A 17,145-nucleotide genomic window follows, 5' to 3' on the forward strand; every position below is an offset into this window, starting at 1 on the left:
ATGATATCCCCAGACGTTTTTTTCTTTTTTTCGATAAATGTCTTTGATGACGTCATATCCGGCATTTTGTAAAAGTTGAGGCGGCACTGTCACACCCTCATTTTTCAATCAAATTGATTGAAATTTTGGCCAAGCAATCTTCGACGAAGGCCGGACTTTGGTATTGCCTTTCAGCCTAGAGGCATAAAAATTAATTAATGACTTTGGTCATTAAAAATCTGAAAATTGTAATTAAAATTATTTTTTTTATAAAACAATCCAAAATTACGTTTATCTTATTCTTCATCATGTTCTGATTCCAAAAACATATAAATGTGTTATATTCGGATTAAAAACAAGCTCTGAAAATTAAAAATATAAAAAATATGATTAAAATTAAATTTCCGCAATCGATTTAAAAACAATTTCTTCTTATTCCTTGTCCGTTCCTGATTCAAAAAACATATAGATATGATATGTTTGGATTAGAAACACGTTCAAAAAGTTAAAAAGAATAGAGATATAGAAAAGTGTGCTATCCTCCTCAGCGCAACCGCTACCGCGCTTTTCTGGATTGTTAATTTCACTGCCTTTGCCACGAGCGGTGGACAGACGATGCTACGAGTGTACGGTCTTGCGGAAAAAATGCAATGCGTTCAGTTTAATTCTGTGAGTTCGACTGAGCTTGACTAAATGTTGTATTTTCGCCTTACGCGACTTGTTTTTAACTTTTAAGACCTGATTTTCTCAGATTTAAGGAGGTCTTAAAATGGGGTTCCACTGTATTAATGAAGGTACTGCTGTGCTTACACTTTGATTGGAATGACACCACACAACACATTTCCTTCCTTCCTGCTTCATTCTCTATAGCTTTCCCTCAACAAGTCTTCTGTCCATCGAATATTTCACTCTGCAATTGAAATAAAGTCTTCTCGTCTTTATCAGGGGGGCCTGTAGTTTCTCACTTTCTGGTTTGACATGTACACAAACTTACACTCCATTCGTTCACATCGTCCTATATATCCAATTCCTGTAACAGAAACACCTTTACTCCACTCCCTGATTTGCTTGGTCACTGCTCCCTCACCCCCCTCTCCCACTTGAAACATCCCCTCTTCCGCTCCTTCCCCTCTCTGTCCAATGAGATTGTACTACAGTCTTTCTTTCTTTATTTGGTGTTTAACGTCATTTTCAACCACGAAGGTTATATCGCGACGGGGAAAGGGGGGGAGATGGGATAGAGCCACTTGTCAATTGTTTCTTGTTCACAAAAGCACTAATCAAAAATTTGCTCCAGGGGCTTGCAACGTAGTACAAACCTTACTGGGAGAATGCAAGTTTCCAGTACAAAGGACTTAACATTTCTTACATACTGCTTGACTAAAATCTTTACAAAAATTGACTATATTCTATACAAGAAACACTTAACAAGGGTAAAAAAAGAAACAGAATCCGTTAGTCGCCTCTTACGACATGCTGGGGAGCATCGGGTAAATTCTTCCCCCTAACCCGCGGGGGGACCAGGGAGGGGTAAATTCTTCCCCCTAACCCGCGGGGGGTCTTGTACTACAGTGGAACCCCCCTTTTAACTTAAGACCCCCTTAATTCAAGACTCCCCCTCTTTTAGGAGCCTCTTTTCTCAGACTTTTTGTTCACAACTATAATGGCTAGCATGCTGTTGTCTCCCTTTGACCAGTTCATTGCATGTACGGTACCTATGTGCTGTCGGGGTTCTATGTCTGCATTTAGTCATGTGCACAGGATACTTCCAAACAGTAAGCCTGCCATGTGGTCACTGAATAAACGACTGTTGCACCTCACCCTCTGTGTCCGTTGCTTTGTCCACAGAACAACCCCCAAGACATTACAACAACCTCTGTAAATTTACCCCATTTTAACACTCCCTCCTTTTTAAGACCCAATTTTTACACCCCCGGTATAGGGGTGTGTATAGGATTCGGTCGATGTGTTTGTTTGTTTGTTTTTTTGTGTTCGCATATAGATCTCAAGAATGAACGGACCGATCGTCACCAAACTTGGTGAACAGGTTCTATACATTCCTGAGACGGTCCTTACAAAAATTGGGACCAGTCAAACACACGGTTAGGGAGTTATTGGTGGATTAAGATTTTACAAGGACTTACAGAGGGACATATTAATGGTCAAAGGGAAATAACCTTCTCAGTTGGTGGCAGTGAGAATGGTTATTTCCCTTTGACCAACGGGGGTGTTTTTCCTACCTTGGAGGAATTTCTTGTTTTTCTCAAATTTTTGGAGGTCTTAAAATGGGGATTCCACTGTATTACACACAGTCATACTCCAAACCAGTCTACTGATCAAAACCACAACCCCCCCCCCCCCCACCCCCATATCCACCCTTAAGTGAGTGGGTACATGTAGCGTCCGTCAAGGTCTTTCTTGGTTGACAGTTTCTGCGACAGTTTGTAGGAAATAGTGCCAGACTCTTCGGGTTCAGGGCTGTCTTTGCGCGGCAAGTTGGACTTCTTGAGGTAGGGCTCTTTGAACGTGTGGAACCCCCTCCCCCTTCCCCGCCCCCTCCCACGCCCAAAGCCGGGTCCAGGGCCACGAGGACCGAACCAGGGAGGGGGCATGAAGCCGGGGGGAGGGGGCGGGCCTGCCCAGGGAGGGGGCATCATGCCGGGCACCGGGAACGCCCAAGGTGGGGGCATGAAACCCGGAGGGGGCATGAAGTTGGCGGGGTCGTCGGGGGGAGCGAAGGAGGAACGAGGCGGGGGGATGATGGTGATGGTGGAATCTCCGGAATCGGAATCGGAATCGTCCTTTTTCGAGTCGTCGCGGTCCATCACGCGTTTGATGATGAGGATTTTGTCTTTCTTGAAGGTGCGACGGATGGGGACGGGGCGGGGCTTGTTGCTGAAGGGGTCCGCCTTCTTCCCCCCACCCTCCTCCTCTTCGTCTTCCTCCTCTGGTTCCCCGCCCCACCCTCGCAGCTTGTTAGCCTGCAGGACTCGCTCCATGGTTGAGCTAGGTCTGTCAACACAACAAAGAAGTGTCGTTAGTGCCCTGGTTGCAATAAAAAATCTAAACAACGAAGTGACTGTGGTAAGATGAACAAAGTTAAAAAACAAAGGAATACTGTACTCACCAATACAATTCGTACCGTCTTGTCTCGTTCTTGTATTGGTGAGTACAGTATTCCTTTGTTTTTTAACTCTGGTTGCAATATACAAATTCCAAAAACAACTCCGTCGGGTTTGAGTGAGTTGTGGAAGAGTGAATACCCTTGCCAAAACCCTTGACAAACATTGGAGGGGCCAATCACTGTCCTCTAGTCCACATGTTTCTGACACTCCCCTAGCTAGTTATTAGCGCTTCCAATGTTTTGCAGAGGTTTTGAAAGAAAAGGTCACTCTCCGACAACCCATACAAACCCGAGGGAATTATTTTTGGACATTGTCTGTGGTGATATGCAGAGACAAAAAAACACAACTCTCCACGGCTCACTCAGTCAGGTCTCTGAACAAACAGCACTGTCACTTTGCTGTCTAGAATAGTGATACAGTGATACAAACACACTGCAGGGTTGAACCATGTCTATTAGCCCCCCCCCCCCTAAAAAAAAAAAAAAATTTTTTTTTTGTAAAACTTACAAAGAACAAGTCGCGTAAGACGAAATTACTACATTTAGTCAAGCTGTGGAACTCACAGAATTAAAATGAACGCACTAAATTTTTTCAAAATGACCGTAGTCCGCCGGTAGTGCAAAAGGCAGTGAAAGTGATGAGCCTGTTTAGCGCGGTAGCGGTTGCGCTGTGCTGCATAGCACGCTTTACTGTACCTCTCTTCGTTTTAACTTTCTGAGCGTGTTTTTAATCATAATTTTTATATTTTTAATTTTCAGAGCTTGTTTTTAATCCGAATATAACATATTTATATGTTTTTGGAATCAGAACATGACGAAGAATAAAATAAAAGTAATTTTGGATGGTTTGATAAATAAATAATTTTATTTACAATTTTCAGATTTTTAATGACCAAAGTCATTCATTAATTTTTAAGCCTCCATGCTGAAATGCAATACCGAAGTCCGGCCTTCGTCGAAGATTGCTTGGCCAAAATTTCAATCAATTTGATTGAAAAATGAAGGTGTGACAGTGCCGCCTCAACTTTAACAAAAAGCCGGATATGACGTCATCAAAGACATTTATCGAAAAAATGAAAAAAACGTCTGGGGATATCATACCCAGGAACTCTCATGTAAAATTTCATAAAGATCGGTCCAGTAGTTTAGTCTGAATCGCTCTACACACACACACGCACAGACACAGACACATACACACACACAGACACATACACACACACCACGACCCTCGTCTCGATTCCCCCCTCTATGTTAAAACATTTAGTCAAAACTTGACTAAATGTAAAAATTCAGAGAGAAAGAAAACCACACGCACACACACACACAAGCAAAATATAACCATACCCTAGCCTGAACCCACACACTGTGCGACACAATTTACAAATTATAAGAAATGACATCATTCTTCGTGGAAACTCACTTCTTTTTTTTGTGGCTGGGACCCTCATCTTCGTCAGACGACGTGATGAGCTCGATGCCGGAGTTACTGTCTTCATTCTCCACCTCTACCTTCTTGCTTTTCTCCTCCCCCTTCTCCCCCTCGTCTCCCCCACCCCCCTTGCTCTGTTCCTTGCCGCTCTTGCTCTGTTCCTTGCCGCTCTTGCTCTGTTCCTTGCCGTCCTTGGCGCCAGGCTTCGTTTCGTTGTCCGAGTCGGAGGAGGATTGGTTGCTACGGGTGATGGAGGAGAGCCGTTTCTTCATGATGACGGCACTCTTGAGGCGGCGGGATCCTGACATCTTGAGACGTAACTCCTCCCTCTGCTTGTCTTGCGTCTTCTGCTCCTTGGCCTGATGGCGTGTGCAAAAAAAGCATTGATGACATAGACATAGCAAACTTTATTATCTACAAAAAATAGCATTCATGACACAGCATATCGATGTCGTGGTGGAAATTTGGTGTGACTCAATTCTTGGTGATTTTGATGTTTTTGAGCTTTAGATTTAAGTAAATCATTTTCCATGAGAAATATTCTGTAAAACAAGATTGTCAATGAATGATTTAACATTCTCTTATCTTTCTATCCATACCAGGAACGAATATAAACACTATTACATAATAAAAATAATCAGTTTTGGCCTTCTGCTAAAAAGCTGTGTCAAATGAGTTACACTTACACCAAAAATTCCATGACAACGTCGATATGTGAAAGTGCACCAAACACTCAAATTTATTTATTTATTTATTTTATGCAATTTATATCGCGCACATATCTCAACCACGGATCCAAGGCGCAGGGATTTATTTATGCCGTGTGAGATGGAATTTTTTACACAATATAATTATCACGCATTCACATCGGCCAGCAAACCTCGAGCCTATTAGGACGAGCATTCACCTTTCACGGCCTATTATTCCAAGTCACACGGGTATTTGGTGGACATTTTTATCTATGCCAATACAATTTTGCCAGACATTTTTATCTATGCCAATACAATTTTGCCAGACATTTTTATCTATGCCAATACAATTTTGCCAGACATTTTTATCTATGCCAATACAATTTTGCCAGACATTTTTATCTATGCCAATACAATTTTGCCAGTCAAACAGGAGTGAGTTCGGGCCAAATAAATAGCCTGATAAAAACATCTACAGTGGTACTTGCGATGAAAGGACCCCCTTGGGACCAGCCAAAAGTGTCCCTTCATTGCAGGTGGCCTTTTATGAAAGGTACAGTGGTACCTATCTTTACGACCCCTCTCTTTTACGGGTCCCTCAATAATACGACCGACTTTTCTCTGACGGATTTTTTCTCCTTCTTTGTCTTAGTACCGTACTTTCGGGTCATAAGGCGCGACTTTTTTCCTCGAGTTCACCCCTGCGTCTTGTATAACGAAGCGCCTAATCCGTGTATGAAATACGAAAAAAATCAAAGAGACCGCTTGAGTACCAGTCAAACAACTTGTGATAATGCATGTTTCAGCTACTAGGTACTGCCCTGCCTTTGATCTGGCCGCACACACAGATTTCCACTCTGTTAGACTCGGTCACTGACCGGTCACTGACTCCGATGCAGGAAGTGTTTCCTCTCTCAGATATGACAGGGGAACCACCTCTCATGGCAAAAACTGGGTCATTGACCCCTGGGAAGAAGGTCGTGTCTTTTAACAAGGCCACCCAGCTATCACAATGCCTTTGATCTGGCCGCACACACAGAGCACACATAGTTTCACTCAGTTAAAGTCGGTCACTGACCGGTCACTGACCCCGATGCAGGAAGTGTTTCCTCTCTCAGATATGACAGGGGAACCACCTCTCATGGCAAAAACTGGGTCATTTTGGTGCGCCCTATCGGCCCCCTGCGTCCAATGGGTGACTGGATTACAATTTTTTTTAAAAAGAAGGGGGTGCGTCTTAGATAACGAAGCGCCTTGTCACCCGGAAAGTACGGTATTTCTCACCTCCGTATTACGTCCCCCTCTCTGATACGACATACGACCGTCCATACGTGGACTTATAACGACTTTTCCCAAAATTATCATGGGTTTGGTTTACTCTAATTATATCTCCAGTCGAGTCAGTGCACGATACGGACGCTCAAAACTTGCGGAAATCCTTTCCGTGTACAACATCACTTCGGCACGCAAACAGCTGAAGCCACGGGTTTTCGTTTCTATTTCAGGTCTTTACTTTACTCTGACTCTAGATAAAGCTCATTTGCAAGATCTCTGCTTCATTTCGCACAGACCTGTGCAGTAACTCTTACCTGACAACACGCAAAGTTACAGACTACAGAAACGTCATGAAAGTAATCCGCACATCGAACCAAAACCGAAAGTTGTGGTGACGTCATGAAATTTTGCGATGTACGTCAGCGAAGCATGTGCAAGTGTTTTTGTCAAGCTAAAAATGGCCGACGCCAGAACATAGTTTCAAAATCTGGAACATTTTTTTGCTTTCCCCGATCCGTGACCGAGTGACGCGATATACAACCGCGCGTTTGGTTGAATCAATAAATTCTCCTCATAATCCCGTCAGTGAAGTTTGAAGATGAGTAGTGGAGTGTCCTAAATTATTCAACTCTCTGGACAGTCCGAAGTGCAATGATGTCCCTTGAAGGAGCGAGTGTTTCATCGTGAAAACTGACGCTTTTCGCTACAATTTTACATCAGTTTCAACACACTGCCGCCGTTCTTTACGTTCGGTACCTTGCGTTTGGGACACTGTGTCTTTGTTTTTAACCAAAATCCTTGCTGGGTATCGTATGACTGATTTGTAACTGGTAATGTTATCGACATCGTCATCGATGTGCATGCTTTGGGACCGCATGCTTTTGCTCGACCTCAGTGTGTTTATTGCAAACCTTAACTCTTGAATAGTTACGGGGCAAGCAAACTTTGTGTGGGTAATTAATTGAAAAGAAAACTGGTTACCATCAATCAAAACGCCCATGTCATTCAATCCGGATCAGTGACGGACCGGACATGAACATAAACCAACTCCTCCATATAACGACGGAATTTCGGTAACATTTTCAAAGTCGTTATATAGAGATACCACTGTATTTTGGTAGAGATAATATAAAAAGGGACAAGAGAAGGTGTCCTTTTAAGGGAGGTGTCCTCTCATGGGAGGGTCCACACATCGTAGGTACTGCTGTATGTAGCATACCAGGAGACAACAGCCAGACCGTATCGCACATAGCTCTCCACACCTTACGCACGCACACACACACACACTCACAAACATCCCCCCTCCCCCACACATATATACTTCGTACCTTGACATTTTTCAGGATTTTCTCCCTTAGTTCCACCTCCTGCTGCCTCATCTGCAGTTTCTTCTGAATCTTGGCCTCGGCCTTCTGCCGCTCCTCCTCTAGGCGGCGCCGCTGTTCCTCCAAGACTTCCTGCTTCCGTTTCTCCTCCAGCTCCTCCTCCTGCTGCGCCACGTCTTGCTTCACCTTGACATCCTGACAACACACAGGTGTGTCAGTACAGCTGGTTTAAACAACATTTTACAGTGGAACCTTTATTAAGACCCCCCAATTTAAGACTTCCTCTTTCTTAAGACCTTACTGTTTCAGATGTCCTGTTCATAACCTCTGAAAAATAATCCCCATTTTAAGACTCCCTAGTTTTTAACCCCTTCACTGCCACAGTATAACAGCATTTTGGTATTGCTGTGTGCCAGGGCAAAATTTCGCTTTCTTCGGTAGGTTCACTAATCTGTTCACTGCTCGATCATTTATTGAGATATCTCTTAGATCTTTGGTATGTGTTTTGCTTATACCCTTGGCTATTATAGGATGACATGATCATTGGACTTTGTTTGTGATTGTTATAGTAAAAATTGATATAATGACCATTTTTGTCAAAAATTACAGTTTCCGGACTTACAGTTACACACACACACATTGCAGCACGTAAAACCACACAAAACACTGCTAAAACTGGTGTCAAACATCAGGTACTCACATTACAGCCCATAACAGTATTCTTCTGTGTGGTAATCCATAAATCACTTCTTGTAGAGCTTCCAGAATACTGTATCGCTTGAAAACAGGTCTACGAGTTGAGGTCCGACTTTCGGCCGCCATTGTGAATGCTATAGATCGGTTCTACATTTCTAACACAGTTTTCAACACGTGGTAGTAACTTATCCGAACGGTCTATGGGAAAGAACTGTGTTTAGAACCCCTACAAGTACTTGGACAGTGGTTACCTCCCATTTAGTTTTTAGAAATGTCCTGAAATGTTGTTGACGCAAATCTCACGTACTAGGTACGGTTATGCGCGTACGACAAACCGAAAATGACCACGTACCTAGTACGGGGTGGGCAGTGAAGGGGTTAAGAAGTACCTAGTACGGGGTGGGCAGTGAAGGGGTTAAGACGTACCTAGTACGGGGTGGGCAGTGAAGGGGTTAAGACCAAATTTTCTCAGATTTGTTGAGGTCTTAAAAGGGGGGTTCCACTGTACCACAAAGACGTACCATCAAACAATTAATACTAATAGCAAGCAACTAGGCCGCGCACTCAAACAAAAGCTTATCTTACATGGCCCAAAGTCGCATGCAAATGTTTTTAAGAGAACTATGTAACTTATATCAAATTGATAAATATGCTCACAATATCCTCATGAAGCAAATTCAGTTTATTAAAAAATGGAACCCGTACCAACAGCTAATAACAGTTTGATGACGACTGGTGATGTTGTGATTTGCTATTACAATAGCCGTTAATGCATTTCTGATTTCGGGATATGTATGCTTTGAACATAATTATAACAATACCAACTGCCATGTAGCTGGTCATATGTGTTTAACTCTGTTACTGTTGCAATTTACTATCAGTATAAGTATCAATGCTTTTAATTGTCATTGTAAATCTGTGTTTGCCTGAATAAAACAACTGTTGAAGAAAAAAAAAAGAAAACTCGTGATGGTGGACGTGGCAATAATAATAAAGCTGGAAGAACAAATGGCAGGAGGTGTGGTGTAGACAAAACAAAACATTCTGTACAGTCGGATCTGTCCTTGCAACCCCCTCATGTTAGCGACCCCGTGCCAACTATGACCATCCCAAAAGATCCCTGAAGAGATTTTTTTCTACCTATATAACTCACCTTCCCATAGCGACCACCTGTGTATAACAACCACTTTTCATTGGGTGGTCGTGATGGACAGGTTCCACTGTATTAAAACAAAAAATCCAAGTTTGTAGATAGCTTACCTTGACCCGCTCAAACAGCTCTGACAGCAGACGGAGAGACTCCAGCTTTCTCTGTGCGATGAGCAGCCTCCGTTCCTCCAGGGCTATTTTTAGCTGCATGCGTTCTTCCTCCTCCTTCTGTTTCTTCTCGACGCGTTTCTGACGTCGCTTCTCCTCCCTCTCCTTCCTCCTCTCTTCCTTCAGCCGCTGTCGCTCTTCTTTCTTTCTCTGTCGCTCTCGCTCAGCATTTACTTTCTTCATTCTGCAGAAAAAGCACAAAGTGTTAGCTTGGAACAACTGTCTCTCTTGCTTCTTTCGCTCACGCTCACCATTTACTTTGTTCTGTCTGCAGAAAAAGCATGAAGTTAGCTTGGAACATTTGGATTATTTCTTCTGTCTGCAGAAAAAGCTTGAAGTGTTACTGTTAGCTTGTAACAACTGTCTCTCTTGCTTCTTCCTCTCACGCTCACCATTTACTTTGTTCTGTCTGCAGAAAAACCATGAAGTGTTAGCTCGGAACAACTCTGATCTCCCAGGTCAATTTATGAGCAAGACTTTCTTTCTTTCTTTATTTGGTGTTTAACATCGTTTTCAACCACGAAGGTTATATCGCGACGGGGAAAGGGGGGAGATGGGATAGAGCCACTTGTCAATTGTTTCTTGTTCACAAAAGCACTAATCAAAAATTTGCTCCAGGGGCTTGCAACGTAGTACAATGTATTACCTTACTGGGAGATTGCAAGTTTCCAGTACAAAGGACTTAACATTTCTTACATACTGCTTGACTAAAATCTTTACAAAAATTGACTATATTCTATACAAGAAACACTTAACAAGGGTAAAAAGAGAAACAGAATCCGTTAGTCGCCTCTTACTACATGCTGGGGAGCATCGGGTAAATTCTTCCCCCTAACCCACGGGGGGTTTATGAGCAGACCTGCTAGTGCCTTATCCCCCTTCTACGTGCAAGCACAAGACCAAGTGCACATGGAAAGATCCTTTAATCTAGTTCAGAGTTTGGTGGGTTATAGAAACACGAATATACCAAGCATGCATGACCCTGAAAGTGGCGTATGGCTGCCCAAACGGCGGGGTCAAAATGGTCATACATGTACAACTTTAAAAGCCGTGGGAGTTTCAATCCACGAACGAAGAAGAAGATTTCCAAGAGTCAACTTTGTGCGCACTCTCCTCGGTGTCCAAACACCCCCGTGTGCACGCAAGCGCATGATAAAGAATCCAAGTTCACAGCGAAAATCTCAGGGCTTGGAAACATGAATTCACACATGCATGAAAAAGAAAAAAATGGGTAGCGCCGTACTGTATGGCAGCTAGCTTTCCCCAGTGAGAAAGCGGCCCGAATTTCCATGAGCTGTAACACTTTCTACCCCACCTATGTTGACCAAGTTTTTTTTAGCCGAGACCAGCTGTGCTGCAGCAGGTCACTCAGAATTGTAGTAACAATGTAGCCACTGTGTATCAACACGCTGGAATGCAGGCGTTAGATGGACGTTACAGGAAGCGACTGAAGCTAACCGTCTGAGCAGATATATATCCGTACCTGGTCAGATAGAGCCATATATGAGTGGGTACTGGGTGGCCGAGTGGTAACGCACTAGCGCTCGGAAGCAAGTTCGACCCTAGGTCAGGGCTTTAGCAATTTTCTCCCCCCTTTCCTAACCTAGGTGGTGGGTTCAAGTGCTAGTCTTTCGGATGAGACGAAAAACCGAGGTCCCTTCGTGTATACTACATTGGGGTGTGCACGTTAAAGATCCCACGATTGACAAAAGGGTCTTTCCTGGCAAAATTGTATAGGCATAGATAAAAAATGTCCACCAAAATACCCGTGTGACTTGGAATAATAGGCCGTGAAAAGTAGGATATGCGCCGAAATGGCTGCGATCTGCTGGTCGATGTGAATGCGTGATGTATTGTGTAAAAAAATTCCATCTCACACGGCATAAATAGATCCCTGCGCCTTGAGTCCGAGTCTGGAGATACGCGCGCGATATAAGACTTCATATAACAATATCCGTTCCTGGGAGACGATGAGTTAACCTCACAGGACTATAGAAAATCTGATTCTTGTGGAAGACCGACCCACCTTTCAGCCTCTCTCTTTGCCTCCTCCTCCTCCTTCTCTTGTCGCTCTTGTTGCATTCTCAGATCTTCCAGCGCCTGTAGCCGCTCTCGCTCTAACCGCCGCTTGCGTAGCATCTTGTCCGACAAGTGTTTGTGCTTGTCAAAGTCCACCTGCAAAACACAACAGTCACTGCACATGCAAACCTGTTTACCCCCGAGACTTAACAGAGTAATTATGGTTTCTTTTCTTTCTTTATTTGGTGTTTAACGTCGTTTTCAACCACGAAGGTTATATCGCGACGGGGAAAGATGGGATAGAGCCACTTGTCAATTGTTTCTTGTTCACAAAAGCACCAATCAAAAATTTGCTCCAAGACTTGCAACGTAGTACAATGTATTACCTTACTGGGAGAATGCAAGTTTCCAGTGCAAAGGACTTAACATTTCTTACAAGTTACATACTGCTTGACTAAAATCTTTACAAAAATTGACTATATTCTATACAAGAAACACATAACAAGGGTAAAAAGACAAACAGAATCCATTAGTCGCCTCTTACGACATGCTGGGGAGCATCGGGTAAATTCTTCCCCCTAACCCGCGGGGGGTAGTAATTATGGTCGAAGTAAACCAATAGTGATTTAAGTGAATAGTTATCTAATGACCAAAATAATTCTCAAGTAGAATTTTTATGTGACGCTATTACTCGCATAATGACGGCTTCTCTAACTTTGTTTCGCTTTCAACGTCAGTGATTTCACCCTTGGAAGAGAGGTTCAAAAAGAGATGTCTTGGTATACATGTTTAATTCGGTGTCATTTGTCATTATAAATTGATTTTTTGTCGTTGTTGCTCACCCTGATGTTTGCTATTACAGTATTAGTTAATCCTCACCCTAATGTTTTTTAAATGCTAATCCTCACCCTAATGTTTGCTAATTGCTAATCCTAACCCTAGTGTTTGTTAATTGCTTATTGTTAATCCTCACCCTAGTGTTTGTTATTTATATATGCAAATTATTAATCCTCACCCTGATGTTTGCAGTCAGTGCCTTATCCTCGTCCTCCTTGTACAAGAGCTTCATGCCGCGCATAGCGTCCATGGCCTTGACAAAGCTGATATAATCCTTGTACTGCACGTACACGTCAAACTTAATGTCCTGACCGTAGTTGAAGGTCGTTATCATACCGGGCTTGGCCAGGCTGCCCATAATCTCCTTCCTGAACGGGTCCAGCATGGGAATGTCGACGCAGCGCACTTCTCCGAACGTTTCAAACACTCGCCGCACAATCTCCTCGCTGGGGCGAAGTTTTTGTTCGGTGCCCCTGCCCTTGTCGTGCTTGGAGAACCAGCGTGTGGGTAGGTCCTGCATGTAGACCGTGTCCGGTCGCTCGCCCGGCCGCAGCTCGTTCATGTTCCGGGCGTCACGGAAGTAAGAGTCCCAGTCGTGACGCACCGGGAAAGGGACCTTGGCTTCGGCCGCTCTGACCTTGAGGGATTCTGGGAAGCCGCTGAGCTTGATGGTCTTGCCGTCCAGCTTCATGATGAGAAGGGGTAGCTTACTCTTGTTCTCAATCTCGCCTTCCAGTCGGATGAATTCCATGGTGCTTTTGGCTACCTGCGGACAGTTCACAGAAAACAAAATAGTAAAAGAAGAGCACTGCTAATCAGAAATCTTTTCAAGCTGTAAGTCACTAAGTGTAGTTGAAATTGTGGGCTAGTGAAATTCAAAATTGACTAGCCCACAAACAAATTCACTCGCCCACAAAAATGAGTTTCCAAAAAACAAAACGATTCCATCCATTCAAACGTGGTGAAAGGCGAGCAGGTCTTTGCAAGCGCCTGTACAGATCGCATCAGTTGAGCGACACGAGCATGCTGGTCTTGAGTTAGCTGGTGCATAGCGTGTCCCCCCTCGGTGTCTTCGACCTTTTTGTTTGAGTTTACCCATTTTTTGGTGTTTTGTTGGTGAGACTTTGATGTTTCGTGTGCACGTATGTTTTCTAGCTTAAATTTGTCCGTACCAACAACGAATGGCCCCTTTCTCTCCTTCTCAGAAGCGGCATGCTTTTCGCAAGCAGTACACAACATGACGTTTTTTTCCCGATCATAGTTTAGCCAGTCTCTCTGCTCACCAGTCAGATTTTGTATAGTCTGCCTGGAAGGAACGCTTCCTCTGTCCGGAGTCATACTTTTTCAATCTCTCGGACTCCGTTCCCTCTGGTTTGGTTTTTCTTTTTTTTTGTGGGGGGGGGGGGGGGGGGGGGGGGAGGGGGGAGGCTTGCAGTTGTCCAAGTATTTCTACATGTTTACAGCTTCAGATCTGCCTAGGCTTCTGAGACACACGTGCTGCGTCGACAATTCTGATTGGTTAAAATCGCGTCAACGAAAAGTCCTGATAACCCTAATATCATACGGTCATTCATTTCACCTGCTCACAAGGTCTGAGCAGGTCCTCATATATATTCAGGCTGCGGACAGGCCACAACCAAATGAACCACCACCTTTTCACCAAGTTCAGAATTGGCCAGTCAGACCAGTGCCCTTGTCAAACAGGCAGCATGACAACGGAACACCTGCTGCAGACTTGCCCACTACACGATGGCCTCAGGAGCCAGATCTGGGCGGAGGCGACCACGGTGCAAGGGAAGCTCTATGGCAGTCTGGACGACCTACAGCGCACGGCAACATTTGCGCGGAGAACCGGCGTTTCCATCTGAGTGATCGACAAGAAGAAGAAGATACGGTCATTCTGATTGGTTCATGGTCACTAAAAAGAATTTCCCGATCAGCTGGAACTGGAGCTCCGATCACATCTAATTTTAGCAATCGTAGACGACAACGTGCTTCACAACAGACAATCGTCGCTCGGAAAATGATAATACCACAGACCCAAAATTTACACTCGCCAAGTGGGCGATCATTATAAGACTTTCTACTCGCCCACACTCATTTCTGGTCGCCTGTGGCGAGTGGGCGACCGATCTTGCTCATGCCTGTAAGAAAACAAAGCTTGTTGGGGATCCTTTGGGATGGTCTTAATGGGCAGGTGGTCGTTATCAAGAAGTGGTCAGCAGGACAGGCTCCACTGTACTGTAATAACTAATATCATTCTGCTTACAAGAATTTTTACTTGCTTTGGAAAAGGAAATTGCTTCTTGCATCGAGCAGACATAAAATGATTTATTTTGCTTAACTATGCAAATACTGTCTAAGCACTAACTGACTAAGTTATGCATGTAACTTTTTGTAAGGGAAACAATTTTTCTCTCATTATCCTCTTTCAATTGGCTTGGCACAGTACGAATACATCATGTACTATAATTACATGACAGTAGCATTGCCACATCGCCCAGCGTCAACTGAGGACACAGTGAAAAGGCACTTTTTATCACTTTGAATGAAAAATAGTTGGCATAATTGATGTTTGTAGGTCACATATTATGTATTAAATAAAAAAGGAATGAATAAAGAAATGATTCAAAAACAAAGTTTACTGTATGAAATTAATAAAAGATGTGTTTTGGAATATTTTGAGTGTAAAAGTGTGTGTTCGTCTTCACTGCCTCTCGCGGCCATTTTGGCGTCACTCTTAGCAGACGACCAGTTCATTTCAAACTGCTCGGAATACCGTAATTTTCATTGGAGGGCTGTGATAATTTGCAACCAATCAGAGAAAGCCTTACATCTTTCCCATGCAAAAAAACGCGAACCACCGGAAGCTACATCTCCGTCAGCATGTCGGTGAATATTACTCGTGTGAGTTTCACTAAAATTTGGTCTGAAAACGGCCATCGGCATACACGGTTAAAATGCAGTTTATAAAACATTAACTTCTGTTTCATTTAAGCCAAAAATCAAAAGAATCAAGCGAGAAATGACTTATTCCCAACGATTATGCTGCGAAAAACTGGACCCGAAAAATGCGAAACTCGGTCGATCAAAAGCCTGAAGAGGTTGCGATCTCGGCTCGCTTAAAGCAAAAGGATTTCGAACTAAAATGACCATATCTCGAGAACTACTGCACCGATTTAAATAAAACAAATTGCTATGTGCTCAGAATGTTAATCTCTTTAAAATGGTGTGTTTCTTGTCATTCAACCATTAATTTCAAAATTTCATGTCATTGCCACAGCAATCATGTAATTAACCATATCCACATATCGAGGCTCTGGGAGTTACTTCCCTTGTTTTAGGAAGCAAACACACACAAATGCCGCCTAACAAGCGCTGTGCTTGGGGACAATGTAAAACGGATGATAGGTATCCTGAACGCTGTGTTGGCGTGAAATTCATCCCATTTGTGAAACCGGGAAAGCATCTGTACCATCTAGATCGCTGCCTTCGCTGGATAAAAGCCTGCAATCGCCCAGCTTACCAGTTGAACGTCAACACAATCAAGTCGTACACGTACATTTGCAGCAAGGTCAGATCTCGCACGACTTTGAGAGTCAAGGCCTATTGCTAATTTTTTGATGGTTTGGTCTCAGTGTCACAAAAATATGACGATCTAATCAATCACTGATTTAAAAAATAAGTATGTTGCCCTATATCCATTGACATTCTTAGTGAAATAGATCTATTTGAAATAGTATTTCACTGCCCCGACCGGCGAACTTGTTGCCAGCTGTATTGAGCTTGTGTGTTCGTGTAGGCTTACTCAAAAAGTCAAAATCACAGTCGTCTCCGAAACAAGCAATAATCAGAGTTGGGGGGAAAACATTTCGTTTGTTCAGTTTTGTTTTGTTCTTGATAGTTTGTTTATCTCTCACACACACACACACACACACACACACACACACACACACACACACACATACATACATACATACACAAACACACGCGCGCACGCACACACATTGCACGTACGCGCACATACACACACCTAGCCTAACATACACGCACGCTTGCAAACACACACATAATACGCAAACGCAGTTTAATTTCCTCAATACAAGGCGAAAGGCACACACACACCACACACAAATAAACACACACACGCAGTCCCACACACAAACACACACACACACACAACCCTCACACACACAAATAAACCCACACACGCAGTCAACCCCTCCCCCACACACACACAACCCTCACACACACAAATAAACACACACACGCAGTCCACCCCCCCCCACACACACACAACCCTCTCTGACACACGCACCCGCCCAACCCCAGCGTCCAACTCAACTTTCACCAACAACCATACCCTACTCTCACTATCGCTCTTTCTCTCTCTCTCACACACACACACACACACACAAGCTCACGCAAGCACAGCCACACACACACACAGCACGC

The 17,145-nt window shown here is 43.6% G+C and overlaps 1 protein-coding gene across 1 annotated transcript in view; it reads right to left on the bottom strand.

Annotated features, from left to right (window-relative positions):
- Positions 1–2,352: 2,352 nt before the first annotated feature.
- LOC138968688 (A-kinase anchor protein 17A-like) overlaps positions 2,353–17,145 on the bottom strand; it is a 16,158-nt gene continuing 1,365 nt past the window's right edge. The window contains exons 3-8 of the mRNA XM_070341291.1: positions 12,869–13,456; positions 11,861–12,009; positions 9,778–10,018; positions 7,825–8,016; positions 4,524–4,891; positions 2,353–2,991 (exon numbers count right to left, since the gene is read on the bottom strand). Of these exons, the coding sequence (XP_070197392.1) occupies positions 2,358–2,991; positions 4,524–4,891; positions 7,825–8,016; positions 9,778–10,018; positions 11,861–12,009; positions 12,869–13,456 (2,172 nt within the window). The 3' untranslated portion in view covers positions 2,353–2,357. The remainder of the gene's footprint in view (positions 2,992–4,523; positions 4,892–7,824; positions 8,017–9,777; positions 10,019–11,860; positions 12,010–12,868; positions 13,457–17,145) is intronic.

This window comes from Littorina saxatilis, linkage group LG6 (assembly GCF_037325665.1).
Source record: "Littorina saxatilis isolate snail1 linkage group LG6, US_GU_Lsax_2.0, whole genome shotgun sequence".
Classification (NCBI taxonomy): Eukaryota; Metazoa; Mollusca; class Gastropoda; order Littorinimorpha; family Littorinidae; genus Littorina; species Littorina saxatilis.